The 17,674-nt window shown below is 35.2% G+C and overlaps 1 protein-coding gene across 4 annotated transcripts; it reads left to right on the top strand.

The window, feature by feature from the left end:
- LOC135685960 (lysosome membrane protein 2) lies at nucleotides 1–17,586 on the top strand. Of its 4 annotated transcripts, none has more exons than XM_065202079.2 (14): nucleotides 1–150; nucleotides 509–700; nucleotides 1,955–2,263; nucleotides 3,429–3,686; nucleotides 5,810–5,913; nucleotides 6,605–6,654; nucleotides 7,106–7,175; nucleotides 7,953–8,128; nucleotides 8,848–8,966; nucleotides 10,372–10,448; nucleotides 11,025–11,076; nucleotides 11,490–11,651; nucleotides 13,473–13,517; nucleotides 16,706–17,586. In XM_065202079.2, the coding sequence occupies exons 2-14, from the start codon at nucleotides 566–568 to the stop codon at nucleotides 16,754–16,756; spliced, it is 1,608 nt and encodes a 535-aa protein (XP_065058151.2). In that variant the 5' UTR covers nucleotides 1–150; nucleotides 509–565; the 3' UTR covers nucleotides 16,757–17,586. The 4 variants fall into 4 exon arrangements, with proteins under 4 accessions (XP_065058151.2, XP_065058153.2, XP_065058154.2 ...); XM_065202080.2 differs by lacking the exon at nucleotides 1–150 and adding an exon at nucleotides 154–176; XM_065202081.2 differs by lacking the exon at nucleotides 13,473–13,517 and having other exon boundaries at nucleotides 2–150.
- Nucleotides 17,587–17,674: the final 88 nt, after the last annotated feature.

The following is a 17,674-nucleotide window of genomic DNA, read 5'->3' as shown; positions in this document are numbered from 1 at the left end:
TGAGGTGAATAGAAAAAGCAACAACAACATCCTTCGATTCAACTCAATCAGCATGGGCTAGGTAATGCTTGCACTTTCACCTCGACTGTGTATGCCTGAGTGTCTCAACAAAAGAGCAACAACTTTGTGATGCAAATCGACAAGCCGCAGGTAAAGCAAAGATCGTATTTTTTGAGGTCATGTTGTTTTTTATTATAAGTTTAATCTATTGCAGAAATGCTTGTAATTTTAGCAACCGAAAACCAGATAGGCACTGACTGGATTTCTTGGACGCTATTGTCAGTCACATGGCTTAGTAGAGGACAGCCTGGCCTCATGTGACCTTTTAATGACCGGAGACAATAGGTGACGTTTCCTTTTTTGGCATCAAAATACAAGTTATTGTGTTAGTGCTGTCATAAGTCGGCCGAACTTTGACTTCAGCGCTAGTTCACCAAATTTTGTTTTTGAGCGATCAGACTTTTTCTTAATCCTTTAATTGACTTCTTCTTAATCCTTCACCATTCAGGATCCACTGGTAACATCCCAAGCCTAATACATGCAAGAAATATAAAAGGACACAAACATGACTTCTTCACGCAAATGCTGCACTACAAATGTCAAAATTTCCACATTGATGATCATTGGAATTGTTCTACTGGTCGGTGGATGTGTTCTCATACCTGAGTTTCCCAAACTAATTCAGAGTCAAATTAAAAAGGTTAGTGAGTTACATGTTGTTTAATAATAGTGAAGGCAGGAAAACAAAGCTGAAGGCAAGTATGACCTTAATGATAGCTATCCAGCATGTTTAGAGATAGCTATTGTTTTTGGGGAAAGTATGGGGGGGGGGGGGTTGTGCCATGCACAATTTTCTTTTGTTTTTGATGGCATTTCATGCGATTGGTCACATATTTCAAGCTTCTCAACTGGAAATAAACACAAAATGGCAAATACAGCTAGGTATAATATCATACACATAATCAATAGCTGGGCCTCAGAATATGGCAGTTTCCAATGAGATCTCAGGTGTGCAAGAGCAAAATTTTAAGTGTGCACTTTGGTATAAGTTTGCACTTCAATTGTGTAGATAGTGGGCACAACATCAACAAAGATGAGTAAATTGATATTAGACACACCCAGATCTCAAAATGCAACAACCTTAACAATGGGGTGAAGGGGCTTTTTAGAAAGAACATCTCGGGTGTGCATTTGCCATACTCTGCAGATTTCAAATTGAGCAGTGGTCACTTGATAAAAAAGCTGCTTGCACTCCTGTGCCAATCCATTTCCCACTTCTATGACTATCGCTAGGAAGGGGGGAGCCTCTAGCTTCTTTCTACCCCAGGTTAATAGTCCTCTTGCTTTTCAAAGGCTAATTTTACTATTCCATTGCATAACCATCAGGTGCCAGTGTAGACAGGCTTTGTTGGGGGATCGTCTTCTGTTCATTGAAGTGTGCATGTCAATTTAGTGTGCATATTGAGGCAAGATTGAAAGTTGCTTCAATACATTTTGTATGACTTGGTCTATTTGTGGCCCTCATTTAAATATTTTCATGGGCTTACCCTCTCATTGTTTCCTGTTTATTCTGATTAATGTTCGCTTTTTCCAAAGTCATTTTTGAATTATTTGAAGTTAGATAATAAGAGTGAACATACATATTTTACATAAATTATAGAGTGAACATAAAACACAAGATAGATAATTTTCTGCAGAAAAAACTTTATGTGCACTTATTTTTAAGGAACAATGTTTGGAGCACATTTTTGAGTTGCTTAGTCTTTTTGGTCGTCTTTATTGATTCTGGGGTTGTATTCCAGATTTTAGAATTATAATCCTCTTATAATATCCAAATAAGTATTCCCCATCATGATTTTTTTTCACTGAATTTAAGTAAACATGAATTTAAAGAAGGTACAGAAAAATTTGTTTATTTTTGGTTTATTCGTATTTCCCTGATTTCCTTTTTTAGAATATAGTCATCAAGAAAGGTTCACAGGGATATGATGAATTCTTGAAGCCAACATCACCATTGTATATGAGTTACTATGTCTTTGATTTGCAAAATGAAGCAGATGTTTTGAATGGAGAAAAACCAAAAGTTATACAGCGTGGTCCATACACATACAAAGAAATGAGGGAAAATATCCCTGTATTATGGGAAGATGGAGGAAATTTGCTGACATATTTGGAAAATAAAACATATATATTTGATCAGGAGATGTCCTGTTCTAACTGTACTGAAAATGATAACATTACAACTCCAAATATTGTTGCATTGGTAAGACCTCTTGATGTTATGAATGTCTATTCAACCCAACCATTAATATGCAATTGTTCCAAATGGTTGTAAATCACCTATGCTGCCAAAACCTTCATTGTAAAAACGAGGAGCTTTTTATGATATAAGGATGCTTCATCAGCAAATTTTCAGATAAGTTTGCAAATATAAGATGGTTCACTAACTTTTGGCAACTGGGATTGGAGCACCCCCTTGAGCACAATGGCTAGCGAGCCTTCATTTACAAAATAGTTCATCTCACTGCAAAAAGGATAGAATTGATAGAAAGCATTTTCTTGACTCTTCCTTAAAAAAGCAGTGTTGGAGGGATTCTTTCTTACATCAAGGCTTTGCTTTTCCAAACCTAGAGCTCCAGTCTCACCGTATTATTAATCTATATCAAAACCGGTGGGCAGTAGAGTTGTCAAGTGATGACGCCAAAAAAATTTTTTTTTAGAATTTTGAAATTTTTTCCCATAATCTGAGAGAGCATCATGAAATGGCTCTTAATCTGCAAAATCAGTTAAAGGTATTACAAATTGGCTGAGATATGACCAAGTGAGCACAAGCTCTGGCCCCATCAAACCTCTGTAATTTAGCCTGCACGCAGACTTGACTGGTTTTCTCAGAGATGAATCTAGTTGACTGAAAATTTAGTTGATTGGAAAATTCAGTGTTTCTATTACCTAAATTTTCTAAAACTCTAAATTTTCCATCGAACTAAATTAATCTCTGGGAAAACCAGTCGAATCTGCGCGCAGGCTACTGTAATTTGGTCTCGGTTCATGACTTTATGATTTGAGCCAAAATAACAGTAATCCGTTAGCAAACTTCAAATATTCTATTGGCCATAGCTCACCCAATTTTTGACAAATTTAATTGATTTTGCGTCTATTTGAGTATTTTATGGTGTTCTTTCTTGTTATGTGGTCAAAATTCAAAAATTCTAAAAATAGTTTTTTTGTGACATCAAACTTTTTTTGTGATACGTAGTATGTACACTTTTCTATATTTTTTCTATAATTTTTCACCAGGTACAGTTATAAAACCTTAGTTTTATGTAAACAGAAAACTTATGTTGCATTTCCTAATGAGGCTAATCTAGCTTGTTGTTTCATAGCTATCCATTCAGAATTTTAAACTTCTTCTGCAACTTTATCCTTAGACATTTATTAATGACACAATGAAGTCAAATGCCTTTGTGAAAGTTGGGCTGGCAGGAATTATGAGTGCTGAAAAAGTGACAATGTTTCACAAACTAACTGTCAAAGAAATAGTGTTTGGTTACAATGATACATTTCTACAGTTTTTGAAAAGTGTTGAAGACAACCCTATGGTAAAGAGTTTCTTGGACTATCTGAAAAAACATGACCCAGCATTGTATGCAAAGATACCAAACATAAACCCATTCCTTCAACTACAGGTAAGGCCTTCATTTCATGAGATACTCTAGATGATTAGTGCTAAATCATTTTTACAATCATATGCAAGATGAAAATATTATTAATTGCACCAATATAAGCCCTAAGTTTTTGTACGTGAGTTTTAACCTTTAATAAGCAATGCACTTAAAGTGGGCTGAAACTTAACTGGAATGTCAGAAACTGGCACCATATTATTGAAAAGTTCTTTGAAGAATAAAGAAGGTAGCTTAGAGATTAGCTTTGTCCCAAGACAGGGCATTTTTTAACAGTTTTCTAACAGAGGAAAAAATTCCCCTGTAGGCCCATTGCCATACCCAGTAGTAAGAGGCAATTTCAACTGACCTCTATTATTTTTTTAAATCAACTTTTGAATGACATTATCTGTATTTCTTGACTTTGTACTTTCATGTTTTTTTGCAATTCATGAATTAGATTTATATTATATCACCTATTGTATCATGCTCTTTTGTCCGGTCCTAAAAAAAGAGGTGACAGCATATCTCGCACAGGAAATATGTATACCCAGTCGTGGATCGAAAAAGGCCAATCCAAAAAGGCCAATCCAAAAAGCGAACACATGACTGTTGAGGTTGCCCAATCAGTGCCGCTTGCCTATTAAAAATGTTACCAATGGAATCCTAAGGTGAAAACAAACTCCTATTTCGATCCACAACTGGGTATATATATTTCCTAGCGTATAGTTTTCGATCCATGTCTTGACATTTTATACTCTGAAGAATGTCAGAAAAAAGCTTAAGTATGTCTCAAAATGTTTGCTTTTTTCAAAGCCATTTTCAAATTTTGTACAACCAAAATATTGGAAGGGGGCGGAAGTAGCAATTTTTTTTATGAAAGGAATGAAAGATATCAAATGCAGCGTAAATTGGTGGGTGTTCGAAGTACTTTTGGCAGGCATTGTAGCTCTGCTTGTCTTTTTCTATGGTTTCAAATAAACGCCTCACTGCAGCATAGACATGTGTGCTCCTTTTGGTTATTTCTCTTTGGGCTCTTTTGGCAAAGTTTCCCCAGTAGTGAAAAAAATGCTCTATCCCAGGTAGCTTTATCCCAACCCTGAAGCTGTCTATGCTGAACTTGACATTTTTATTGGTTTTAGGGATAGGCCTTCTCAACTTATAATTATCAAATACAACCTTTCCAAATAGGACTTTTTTTCCGTTTGTTCAATCAGGACAACCTTACTATAAGGACTATTTCTTGACTTACCTCTAGACCTTCTACTATTCTTTTATAGGACTTGGGCTTTCTTATTTAGGATTTGTTATCTCTTCTTTTTATACCTGTCAGATTCAACATAACTTTCTGTGCACATCACTTCTGCTAACTTTACAACATCCAACAACTCTCTTATATATTTATCCGTTTTTATCTCTCAATATCAAGCCGGTCAGTGACCCAAGCGGCCTCATATCTGCTCTACTCATCACATGTGAGATTCACAAAGCTAATATGTTTTATATAGCAGAGCTGGTTTGAAAAAAGACTTAAATCATACCCTTTATTTGAGGAAACAGCCCCCTTGCAACACAAAAATAGACAGTTCAATTGTTTTGAAATTAACTTTTACCAAGCGACCACATCATCTGCCAAACTGCTCACATAATTCATATGATTAAGGTCTAGATAGATACATGATAAAGTTTTTCTGTCAGAAAGGCAATTAAACATTTCTTTCCATCAAATTATATCATTTATTTATCACCGTGAAAGACTTTTTAAAGACTCCCCTGAAAGACTGAAAGTATACACTCTGTTTTACGTGCAGAAAATTTTAATAGATTGATCCTTCCCATAATTTTAAGATATTTCCTATTGGCATCATTACTTAATTACAGGAACTGTCAATCTTGCCTGTTTGTTTATTTTTTATGTGTTGATATTTTTATGGATAAAGCACTAAGCCAGATCTTCTTGTAAATTGTCAATTTTTGCCAAAGAATGAACTTTAAAGCTAGTCCAATTAAAAAAGATTGCACACTTTTTCACAATTCACAAAAGTTTAGATTTTGGGGCTCAGCTGTGCTATATTTATTGTGCTTTTTCATTCAATTGATTTTTATGCATATATTAAGATTTTTTGGCATTTTATTTTTCTGTCGTTTAGTACAATGGAACAGCTGGCATGAAACAGGCAGGGAACACAACGATAATGACAGGACAAAATGATATTAAAAATTTGCAGCTCACAACGAAATGGAAAGGAAACTCGTAAGTTTTTAAATTTATGAAAATTTTCAATCCTGTTGAAAGTTTTCAATCCTGTTGAAGGAAATTTCAATATTAGAAGGAGGATTGGGAAAAGAAAAATGAGAAATATTCCAATGACGTGAACAAAGACAAAGTGATGAGAATTGTCTCAAAAAGGGGAGTGGGAGCTTAAGGTATGCAAGAAATAGAAAAGTATTTTAAACTGCCCATCTTGCGCTATGTTTTTGCATGATTGGCCTGATAACCATTAGTCACCCTTTATTTGTATTTGTTGCTATCTAGCATCCGAAGGTAGTTTTTAGGACAGTGAGAAGCTATGCTTATCGAGCAGTCTCCTGGTCCTTCCTCTCGATGTGACCACACCTCGTGATTCCTACGCCTGGAATTACAGAGAGCTGGCGACTGTCCCCACTCTGGGTGAAAGTTTGGTCATGCCAGGGACTCGAATCACGGACCCTTGGGTCTGTAATCAGCGCCTCTAAGAACTGAGCCATCCTCGCACCTGTGTCAGATGCTTCTAAGTTTTAGCTTTTAGTTAGTAAACTTCTTTTCAAAACGTTTTCTAATCATTTACCTCAACCATTCCATGGATTACCATCTCCAACATGCATATATTATTATTAGCCATTTTCTTGGAAAAATCCAATATTTTATGCTCTTGCTCCACTATGTTTTGATTTTTTTGTTGCAGGTTGTTGCCATTTTGGAATTCGACATATGGAAATATGATTAACGGTACAGGTGGGTAAAAGCGCTATTCATCTCTTTTTTGAATTTTCATCGAGAACGCTTTGAAAAGAAAGGTAGCTGTTTCATATCGTTTCTCTAACACATTCATCAATGCCTTTGATTGGGAATTTTCGAGAAACAAGCATTATAGATTAGTGCTTTCTACTTTGGTCGTTCAACACTGCAGTTCTGTCAACTAAATGATTACATTTTTCTATATTACGCCAAGGAAAGTGTAGTGACCTCTGACTAAGTGATCAAGCTTGAAATAGACTTCGAGCAGTTACCCACCAAGTTTCGGCCTGACTGGTCACTAAGGCTTATTTTTGATGGAATAATTTCTTCTGTATTTTCACCAATCAGTGTTCATCCTATCGACCTTAATCATTTGAATCATCTGATGCTGAGCATCAGGGCCTGATGTACTGGGGTCACCGTAAACCTTTGTTTGTTTTTGTTTCAGATGGAACGCATTTCTCTCCGAATCCATCAAAAACAGAACGGCTCTACATATTCGTGTCCGATGTATGCAGGTAATACCCTGGTTTTCTACCGTATCAGAATAAGAAAATGTTTGGAAAATGATCGGACATCATTATGGCTAATTTTACTTTCTGCTAGAGAGGTTGCTTTATGTCCATGTTTTTCAGCAGTTTTTTATCTGAGTCATGCAAAATGGCCGAAGAAAGAGCAAAGACCTTCAAATTTTTTCCCCTTAACATTTCCTAGCCGTGAAATGCTTTTAGAGAAAACTCATTGTTACCAAAATGTGCTATGTTATTCGTGCCACATAGCTACAATTCCATTCATGGCTGCTCTGTTAATGTCAAATACAATTCTAGCGATGGCTGTCTAGTCAAACGCCTAACCACGTGCGAGGCAGCAAACTTTCGTACTAATTCTAAAATCTAACCCCCCTTTCCCTATGGGGGGCTAGATTTTAGAATTAGTTAAAATATTTGTTGGATTGTAAATCTTTCCAAAGAATTTGTTTCTGGCCTTGAAAATCTTTGCCTAGAGCTAGGATCGAATTGTGAAAAGAGGATGGATGTACATCCTTTTGATCCAAAGAAGCCCTTTGCGCTCATCGTTGTAGGTAACTGAGGAATTTATAACCTCAATTTCCCATTCTACATCTGATGGGCGTTTTAAAGACCTTTGTTTTCGAGTATCCGATGAAATAAAAGTATGACTTCTGCAAAAACTTGAATTTGAATTTGAAGTTTGGTTTCTATGTCAAAGATATTTTATAGATATAAGTATCCGGTCCGACAGTTTCTTGGTTGTAAGACATTTGTCATTATCAACAGGTCATTATATGTCAAATACAAAAAAGACAGTTATGTAAAAGACATAAAGTTACAGATGTATTCAACTACAGATGAGCTGTTTCAAAATGCAACCGTGAACAAGGATAATGCACCATTTTGTGTTCCAAAATGCTACGGAACCGGAGTTTTACACATCGGGCAGTGCCTACCAATGAGTAAGTTGAAAACGTTTTCATTATCTCAAGCGAATTTCTTTACCAACACTGCTCTTTGTTAACCTACCTTCTAGTAAGCCTCCTTCTTGCAAAAAAGTAAGTTTGTATTTCAGGAAAAGAATAAATAGATCGCCAATTCGCAGGAAGTCCGAGTTATCTTATTACAACTTCAAACAGAACATTTCACTTTATCTGAGACGGTGAAAGGTCTTCCTTGATACGGCGTTGCATTCAAAATTTGCCTATTCGGCATCGAGCACCATATCACTGACCGGTATGCAGCTATCTTAACGAAATGGTTCAGTTTGGTTGAGTTAGAGTGGCAGTAGTTCAAGATTTGATCACTCCCAGGTGTTTCAGCTAGTGATTTGTTGTTATTAATAGATTTGTTTCTCAGATCTTCGCGGAATTTCGTATATCTTCCTTGTTCTGTTGAACTGAATTTGTTAGGCTACACTTAACAGATAAATTATCTTGATTGAATCAGAATCTTGGAATCTATGCATGTAACATTGAACTAGCAGAGCTATTGTGGTTTAACTTGATTTGATATCCCACGGCCCATGGTGTCTTCTTTATTCGATCTTGTAGAGAGACCAGTGAGTGACACCTGGAGTAAAGCTAGAAAAGTAGCGTTAGTGGATGTTGCGTTAGTGGTGTTCTAGCATTTGAACTTAATCACAATATCGCCAAGAAAATTGTATTCCTTTTATTTGCAGATCCTCCGATTCTGATGTCTGGGCCCCATTTTTACCAAGGAGACCCTATGTATTACGAGGCGATCGATGGTTTGAAACCAAATCCTGAAAAACACGGGACTTTTCTCTACGTTGAACCTGTAAGTTGATGCACTTTTAGCTTTCAGCGCTTTTTTAATTAGAGTTAGCATGTTTTGATAATACTGTGCATGAGTGCGTTGCAGAGATGAAGGAATTTGGGTTAGGCATTGAGGACAGCACTCTCGGTCTATTTGTCAACAGAAATGATTCCTCTGCGAGGGGTAGAAGAAGAGTTGTCATCGTCCAGAAAGTAAAAAGCTTTTTCTCGAAATCATGGTTTAGGAACGACTGTTCTCCTTATAGAGTTGTCAAGTGATGAGGTCACAAAAATATATTTTTAGAATTTTGAAATTTTTTCCCATAACCCGAGAGAGCATCATGAAATACCTCTAAATCTGCACAATCAGTTAAAGGTATTACGGATTGGCTGAGATATGACCAGATGAGCACAAGCGCTAGCCCCATGAAACCTCTTTAATTTGGTCTCAGTTCATAACTTTATGAACTGAGCCAAAATAACAGTAATCCGTTAGCAAACTTCAAATATTCTATTGGCCACAGCTCAACCCATTTTTAACAAATTTAACTGATTTTGCATAAATGGGTGGATTTTACGATGTTCTTTTATGTTATGTGGTCAAAATTCGAAAATTCTAAAAATAGTTTTTTTGTGACGTCACACTAGAGATCTCTATTACCTGCCCTTCCCTGCGTATGACTTATTTTATGTGCAGAAAACACTGAGCCAGAGAGAGTTTTGTCGTGTAACGGCGAATTTTATTGTAGAGCTTAACTGACTATACCTTTTTACTTACTTATATGCAGTTATTTTGTTGAGAAAAACAAATGATCGGAGGGTTGAGTGAAATGAATAGCGCAGCAGTTAAATAGTAAACAGTAGAGGTTAGGGGATGCATGATTTGTGAATGGCGTAGAGGAGGCCTTTGCTGTGGTGTTAGAATGTGAAGGAATAAATGAAAAGGAACAATAAAGTAAACAGGCCTAAGCAAAGTAACTACAATGGAATTACTGCGGAATTATTCAAAAATTGCTGCAACTGTATGAGAAACTTTATTTTAAGGTATAAAATCGCAAACACATTCATGTATGATGTAAATAGAAAAATAGTTGAGTGGAAAAATGGCAAACAGGGACCGTTTTTATTTTCAACATAAATAAAAGGAAAGTATCCCTTCGACAGATGACCCTACTTTGTTTGGTTCCCGCCAAAAAACTAAAAAAGTTTATACTAAATAATCCTAAATTTGATACTTCTCACTCCAAGACCAATAATAATGGTATTTTTACTTCAATGTAGTTAAATTCGTATTGGAAAGTAATAATTTTAGCCAAGTATAGTTTATTTTCATCTACATTAGAAATTTGTGTTTTTAGTTGTTATTGCTATACATATTATTTTTTGTGATTAACAGTATATTTTCATTTGATATTTTCTTTTTATAGTATACCGGTATCACAATGAAGGCATTCAAAAGATTGCAAGTGAATATTGAGATTCAGAATGATCCTGGATATGAAGTGTAAATATGAATTTCTTACTAATATATCTCTATCTCTTATATATTTCTTTTGATTTTTCAGCCAGATATCACCTTCGTTTCAATTTGTTTGTTGGGTTTCGTGTCACATCGCAAAATTGTTTAATTATTATTACAATATTGTTGAAATTGTTAAGGGTCCACCTGATTCAACCTACTTGCAAACATTCAACCTACTTGCTAGACTCTTGGTTAGCAACAAAGCATTTCACATCAAACAGCGAAAAACAGCCTACGGAATCGGTAAATTGGGAATATATACTGTACAAAGTGAGTTTGGCTAGGCTTCAATTAGACCCAGTCTGCCCCATGATTTGGACGCTTTCCCCTTTCAATCCCCCCCCCCCATTCCTACCCCCAGCAAGCAGTGATAGTAACATGCAACCTGAAGGCTGCGAGAAAATAGAAATGGTCACCTAGCTACCCCAAGCCCCTTGTAATACTTCTGCGATTGTCATCATTAGTTCACATATAGATTTTTTAAATCTTGAACAACACAGAGCTTTTTCTTTTTTTGAAATTAAGAGTTATTTTAACCTTATAATTTCCTGTTTGCAGTATTATGCATAAAGTGAGAGATTTTCTTTACCCGATAATGTACATTGAAGAGGTAAGGACTGTTTTTTATATGAGCAGTGTTAAGGAAAGGAATCATTTTCGTGAATAAGGGAGATTGGCTTTATAAATTGAGCTTTTTCTACATACAATCATAAAGAAACAAATTTGACTCTAAAGAAATCGGACCTTTTGTTTATCAGATTTAGGATGTTTCGATTTTTATGTTTTGATTTATAAAAAAATGACGTTTGATCGGTATCGGTATCCTTTTATAAATTGTTCGACTTGATTAAGATTGCAAATTTTTATCCTTCAAGAAGTCGTTTGGCCTAGTTTATGGCTTCTGATAGTTAGCCTTTTTAGGGTAGGTTGTTGAGCAGCCTGTTTTCAAAGTTTTTTTGTTCAAACATACGGTTGTTACCCCCATCGTTTTTGTCACCACTAACTTGATACTATCTTTTCAAGCATGGTCTTGTTGGTGACGCAGATGCCAAGAAATTCAAAAACCAGGTTTATTTCGCGGTTTCCCTCGGTGAATATCTGCAGTATGGATTAATTGCTCTTGGAGGGGTCCTCATTTTGTCTGCTGTTGTTGTCGGTGCCTGCGCAGAGAGAAAGCGAAAATCGGTAGGGATCCTTTTTTGCTCCTTGTAAATTTTCTTATTCATTCCTTAATCAGTGATTTATCACAGTCGCGATCATGATAGTCATGATTGTAGCGATGGTTGTTTGGTTATCATGATTGAACACTGATATTGATCGATGACGATCGAGATTGCTCTGTTTATAATCATGGTTACGATTTCATTCAACAACTTGGCTAGAAGATTCGTATACTTTGTCGTCGTAATTGCATTATTTCAATTTAATCAAACTGCAATGATATCAAACTCTAATCATATCAATATCAGCATCTACATTTGTCATTCTTACGAACCATTTCCTTGGGACGAATAAATTTTTCCATTCATACAAAAATGAAGCACCTATGTTGAAACATGCTGTGTTGGATACGTCTCCTTATAACCATAACCCATAACCATAACCAATTGCCATTAATAAACATTAATTTCATTGTGCCTGAATAATCGACTAACCTTTAACAGAAAAAGTTGAAACCGCTCTAAAAACTGATCGTTTATTTGCAGGCCCTAGGCAAAAGCAGTGAGATAAGCCCCCTACTTTCTTGAGAAGTCGAAGCAACTTTTCGATTCAATCGTCTATTCGTACGACGTTGTTAGCCTTACTAAAAATACACTTTACGTTCAGTATTATTCTTTTCAGAAAAACAAACATTTAAATTCTATATAGTTTAAAGTGATACTTTTAAGTATTCGATTCTCTCTAAACAGCTTTTATATGTTTTCTTTTCAATTCCAACCTCCGTTCTGATAATGTTGCTTCCCGAAATTGGACGTACGAAGTTATGTTTGAAAATTTTGAAATCATTAATAGCGTTAGCTGCAGGAAAGCTATTGCTTGGAAGCATTGTGCGTTCATTGTCATATTATGTGGCAGATATCCCTCACGACTGATTCACATCGAATAGAATAAAAAAATTTCAGTCGAAGATTTGCCAAAATTTCTATCGATGTTATTTTCATAGAAGCCTTGACCGGGATAAAATACTGTCTTTTGGTACTTTTTGGGTGGGCAATAACCCCTTTAAGGTAGAGTTTTGTAACTCATCTAATTGTTAATCAGAGTATTAAAAAATTATCGTAGTTTTTTTAAGATTTGAAAATTTATAATGTTTTATAGCCTTTTATATGGAATATATGAATACATTTTGCTGATTCATAGTGAAATTTAATTAGTTCTGTACATTATTTGTTACTGAACGTATCATTGTAGATAATGATTTTTATATGATTATGGACTATGGATTAATAGAAACAGCGAAATTTCTGGAAAAGTTACTTCTTTTCTTGTCTGTAATTAGATCATATCATAATCAAATAAATCATAATAAATCATAATTACTCTTGATCAATCATCATCAGTTATAATCAATCTTCATCAATCATCATGAGACATCACCATTATCAATCATAATCAATCATAATCAATTGTCATCCATCATCATGAGTCGTCACCATTATCAAAGATATTAAATCATAATCACTCGTAATCAGTCATCTTCAGTCGTCATCATCAACAATCATCAAATCAATCATCAAATCAATCATCACCATAACGACAGCCATCAGTCATCGATTAACAATTGTGTCATAATCGTTGATAATTTGCCAACCCATCATCACCTTCAACAATTGCAATCAACTGTTGTCATTTTCCTTGATTATCATTTTTCATCACAGCTCTTTTTGTTTTGTATAATCACCACTTTCGTGATTGGTCTTTGCATCACTTGAATTTTTCTTCAATGAAGCTTCTAGCTAGCAACTTACTTTTAACAGTTCGTGGCCCCATTGTCTCTCTATTTAGGCCTTATTCGTTGGCGGTTGCACACCCTGCCCATCAGTAATTCCGGTAAGCAGTGTGTTGTGTGAGTGTGACGAGTGCTAAATTATTAATACCTTTTTACCTTGAACCAACCAGCGAAGGAATCCTTAAACTCTCTATTCAAAAATATATAAACTGAGACAGGATGGATACGGCGTGTTGTAATTGTTAGAAATTGTCACAAAAAGTCATCTGCCTACCCATCTGCCACGCTTAAAAACCAACCATGAAACGTATACTTTTTCAACATTTCCGAAAGGAATGTAACAGGATTGTCATGTATTGTTGCCTCTAATGTCCCTCTCTAATCATGGTAAAAACATTTAATATCAATGTATTATCATCACCAGTATCATAGTCAGTTTGTCAGATATAGATGATGCAATCCATCATTTGTCCACAGCAGCTAGGATGCTCAGACGTTTGATATATGTATCATCAAATTGAAGTTCTAGAAATTAACAAGCAGCGCTTCTCCACAAAAAATGCTAAGGCTCTAAGGGGCTTTTTAAATAGAGGTGGTGAGCTTCTTTCTAAGGATATTGGGCTACAGGGGCTTGTCTGAAATAATGCTTTTTGTCCTTTTTATTTGTTAAATTTTTTTTTGATTTTTTTATTTGTGTATTTGTTATTCATTTCTACTTCTTTCTGGAAGAAATAAGCCCTTAAAACTGACGATCAAAAAGCATAATGCATATTTAGTTATAAATTTTTGCTTTTCCAGCTTTTATTTTTTAGCTTTAGTATCTTGTTGGACTCTCCTCCAATGCTTCCTTTTTGGTTTTTCTATGTTTACAGATTACTTTTGTTAACCAATCAGGATTTGCTGACGTTTTATTTTTTCATCAAGAGCAAAAAAGTGATAAACCGTTTTAATATGTACCGTAGCTGAACGATCTTCCATGAATATCCATTTTTACAGGAAAATCCCAAAAGTAATCAGTTTAGAATTTGTTAAAGATTCATCGATGTAACACATAACCAATAAAACCTTCTTTTCCCACCCGCAAAATTGAATAACCTATCATTTGTTCTTAAACTTAAGAATACTGGATAAACAGTGACGTCAGAAGTCAGAAAGTAAATTGCTATTCAATAAAAAAACTTGAGTGTGTTTTATATTTTCATTCAAGAATTTTTATCTTAATGATATCTGCGTAATGGTGACAGCAGAGAGGGTTTGGTTTGGACATTGTGCAGTTGGAACTGTAATTGGTTTGTGTAAACAGTGATATTCCTGAAGCCTGAAATATTGTTTTTTCAAGGAAGAATCAAAAGTAATTGCTAACTTCTATAGGAACCCCGAAAGTAAGTACGTCAAAAAATCCATTGAAGGATGAATTTGTCTATTAAAGAAAAAGTAATCGCTCCTTGATTTTCAAGATTTTCCTCCGCTCTATTCAGATTATACCTGTGTTGTTGTTTATCGAACTAATATTTTTGGTTGCGAGGAAATTTAACAAAGGTTTGTTTGAAGTAACAGCCTGTAATTTTTTCACAATGGTCCCAGTTCACTACGGGCATCTCAAGATTTTCAGCAAGTAAAGTACTGGATTTGTTGCTGGGATGCATTTCGAGGCCTAGATTCAATTACCAGCAATCAATTCAATGCTTTCAACTTCATCACTAATAAGATTGGGTGTAATGTTTTGTTTTTAATCCTTTGATAAACTGCAAAGATATAATTTCTAATGTATATGTGGAGGATAGTTATTTAAGTTAATAATGAGATGGTATCGAAACAGATTAAGATATAAAATATATAAGCATGAATCCATTGTTTTTATACGTATTCTGGTACTTAAGGTCTGGACAAACGACTCAGACATTTGTAAAACATTACCCAACATTGTTGTAACAACATTGTTGGACGATGTTTTATGACTAGGTTAAAGGAACCAAAGAGATTTCAAAACAACTGTGATGGTCAAGCGCTGCCTCACAGTTTCCTACAGTTACTGCGTTTTTACCGAATCTCAACATACTGCGTTTGCATGAGTAAAACAAATGTTTTAAAGGCTGGCCAAACGAAACATTGTTGATCAAACATAGGTACATGTTTTATGAAATGTTTAATGGAAATCAAATTTCGTAAAGCATAATAAAACATCGTAAGATACCGTAGAACATGGTGGCCAAACGAATGAAACAATGTTATCCGACAATGTTGGATGATGGTTTATGCCGATGTTTAATTCGTTTGACCAGGGCTTTAATCATCGTATACTAATTTTTTACAGTAGAAAGTCCATATAACGAATACCTGTTATACTCAAGATACTGCCTATCGGTAGAGGTAACCATTGTTCGTAAGTTAATTCTATAGGCTTTGGTCATAGCTAAAAAATTTTGGTACGAAACTGTTTGTTCGTTGTTTAGAAGATGTATGCTAAAGAAAAGTGTTTGTTAATGAAAGATTCAGACGTGTATTCTAATCCTACCGGTTTGTTCAGAAATTCGCTTGGCTTCTGCATGATCTGGTAACCATTCATTCTCTTGGCATGTATTCTGAGAATGTGACGTCTACGGCAGAATTGTCAAAGACGATAGAATTTCACTGGTAGAAAAAGCAGTGTTTTATGAACGGAATGTTGTTTTATAAAGCAATATGTGAATTTTATGTTGTGGCTAAGATGAGCTGTTGAGACCTCTTTCAAATAGTTTTGAATCAAAAGGGGTTTCTTGTTATAAATTCAGGGATACAATGCCTGCCAAAAGTCTTGGAACACTGACGTCAATTTCCAAGGTCAAAATCAATCATCCCCCTCTCCCCTCCAGAACAATGTTGGTTTACTATCAAATCGGTTAGGAGTTTAGGAAGCACTTTCTTTTGCGCTTTTTTTATGATATTTCTCTAAATCATCAACATTGTTTTAGAGGAAAGGGGGCGGAAGTAGTAATTTTTTTTCATGAAAGGGATGAAAGATATCAAATGCAGCGTAAATTGCTGGGTGTTCCAAGTACTTTTGGCAGGCATTGTAGATCATCCCGTATACATTTATTTTGCTGTTCCTTTAAGACCAGTGGCATTTCTATAAACGTGGTAATTTTGTCTTTATTTGCTGTTTTTTATTTGGTACAATATAAAATGAAATATCATATGCGCCTACCCATCGCAACTGTCAAAGGGTGTAAAGTCCTATCAATGATACTTTTTATGCTCAACCATATTCCTTCATGACCTATTGACCAATTTCCGCTTATGTTATTCGCAGCTCAATTTCGTAATCGATGACCAAGAAGGTTTGATTCAAAATGCAAGATAAAGCCAGAGAGTGGAGCCTGTGCGTATTCTCAAACACTTTCCTTTCTTTGTTAAACGATTTCTCTAAATGTTGTGTGCATGGCTGTTCTGTCGGTTACAACAATGATGCAATGCAACGTATGATGGATTTGATGAATTCCACTGCAATCCAATCTTTGATGAGAGTTACTTTGGTTGTTGGATTGTTATCTGCTGCTCTCGCCTAAGTGTAACTCTACTCCAAGTTGCTTAACAAATATAATCAGTGAAAACATAACAATATTTATTGCTATCGACAATTTAGCTGCGTAAACACTATTTCTTAAATTCTATTTATGCTTGGTCATGCTCATTTATTATTTATGTAATCTTTAAGGCCTTATTTCGTTTAAGTTTAACCCAATGTTCCATACGCAGTTATAATTTGATTCGGGTTTTCGCAGTAGCCTCGTTATTAGTGAAGATGAGCAAACACGTGATACTTTGCTAAATAAAATCATGGAATAACGAATAAATGGGCAATAAAGAGTAAATTATCAATAACAATTTTGTTTCAATGCCCGAATTCTTGCTATTGTTCGAGACTTTTATGCCTTCTTTTATTGTATCTTCTTTTTGTTTTAATAGTATTTTGTTCCATATTTTTTTGAAGAAATTTCGTTTGCTTTGACAATTGTTTTGTGTGACTTGCTTTTGTAAGTGGATCTTCATTTTGAATGGCGATTCAACAGCGTAGTTTCTTCCTAATAACATGCAGTAAAATGGATTAGAATTATGTAGCATGGATTTCTGTAAGTTTTAGATCTCTGCATGCCGTATGCGATTCGAGGTAGTGTATCTGCCTTAGTCTTATAGCTGTATAATTTATTCAATTTTTGACTGGAAATTGATCTGGGTTAAGCTTGCCTAAGTTTTCACGCGGAACCAGGATGTGCCTCGA

Source organism: Rhopilema esculentum, chromosome 6, assembly GCF_057945365.1.
Source record: "Rhopilema esculentum isolate cy_ngs chromosome 6, ASM5794536v1, whole genome shotgun sequence".
Taxonomy (NCBI): Eukaryota; Metazoa; Cnidaria; class Scyphozoa; order Rhizostomeae; family Rhizostomatidae; genus Rhopilema; species Rhopilema esculentum.
The sequence above is the reverse complement of the archived record's forward strand: the minus strand, read 5'-3'. Positions and strand labels throughout refer to the sequence as shown.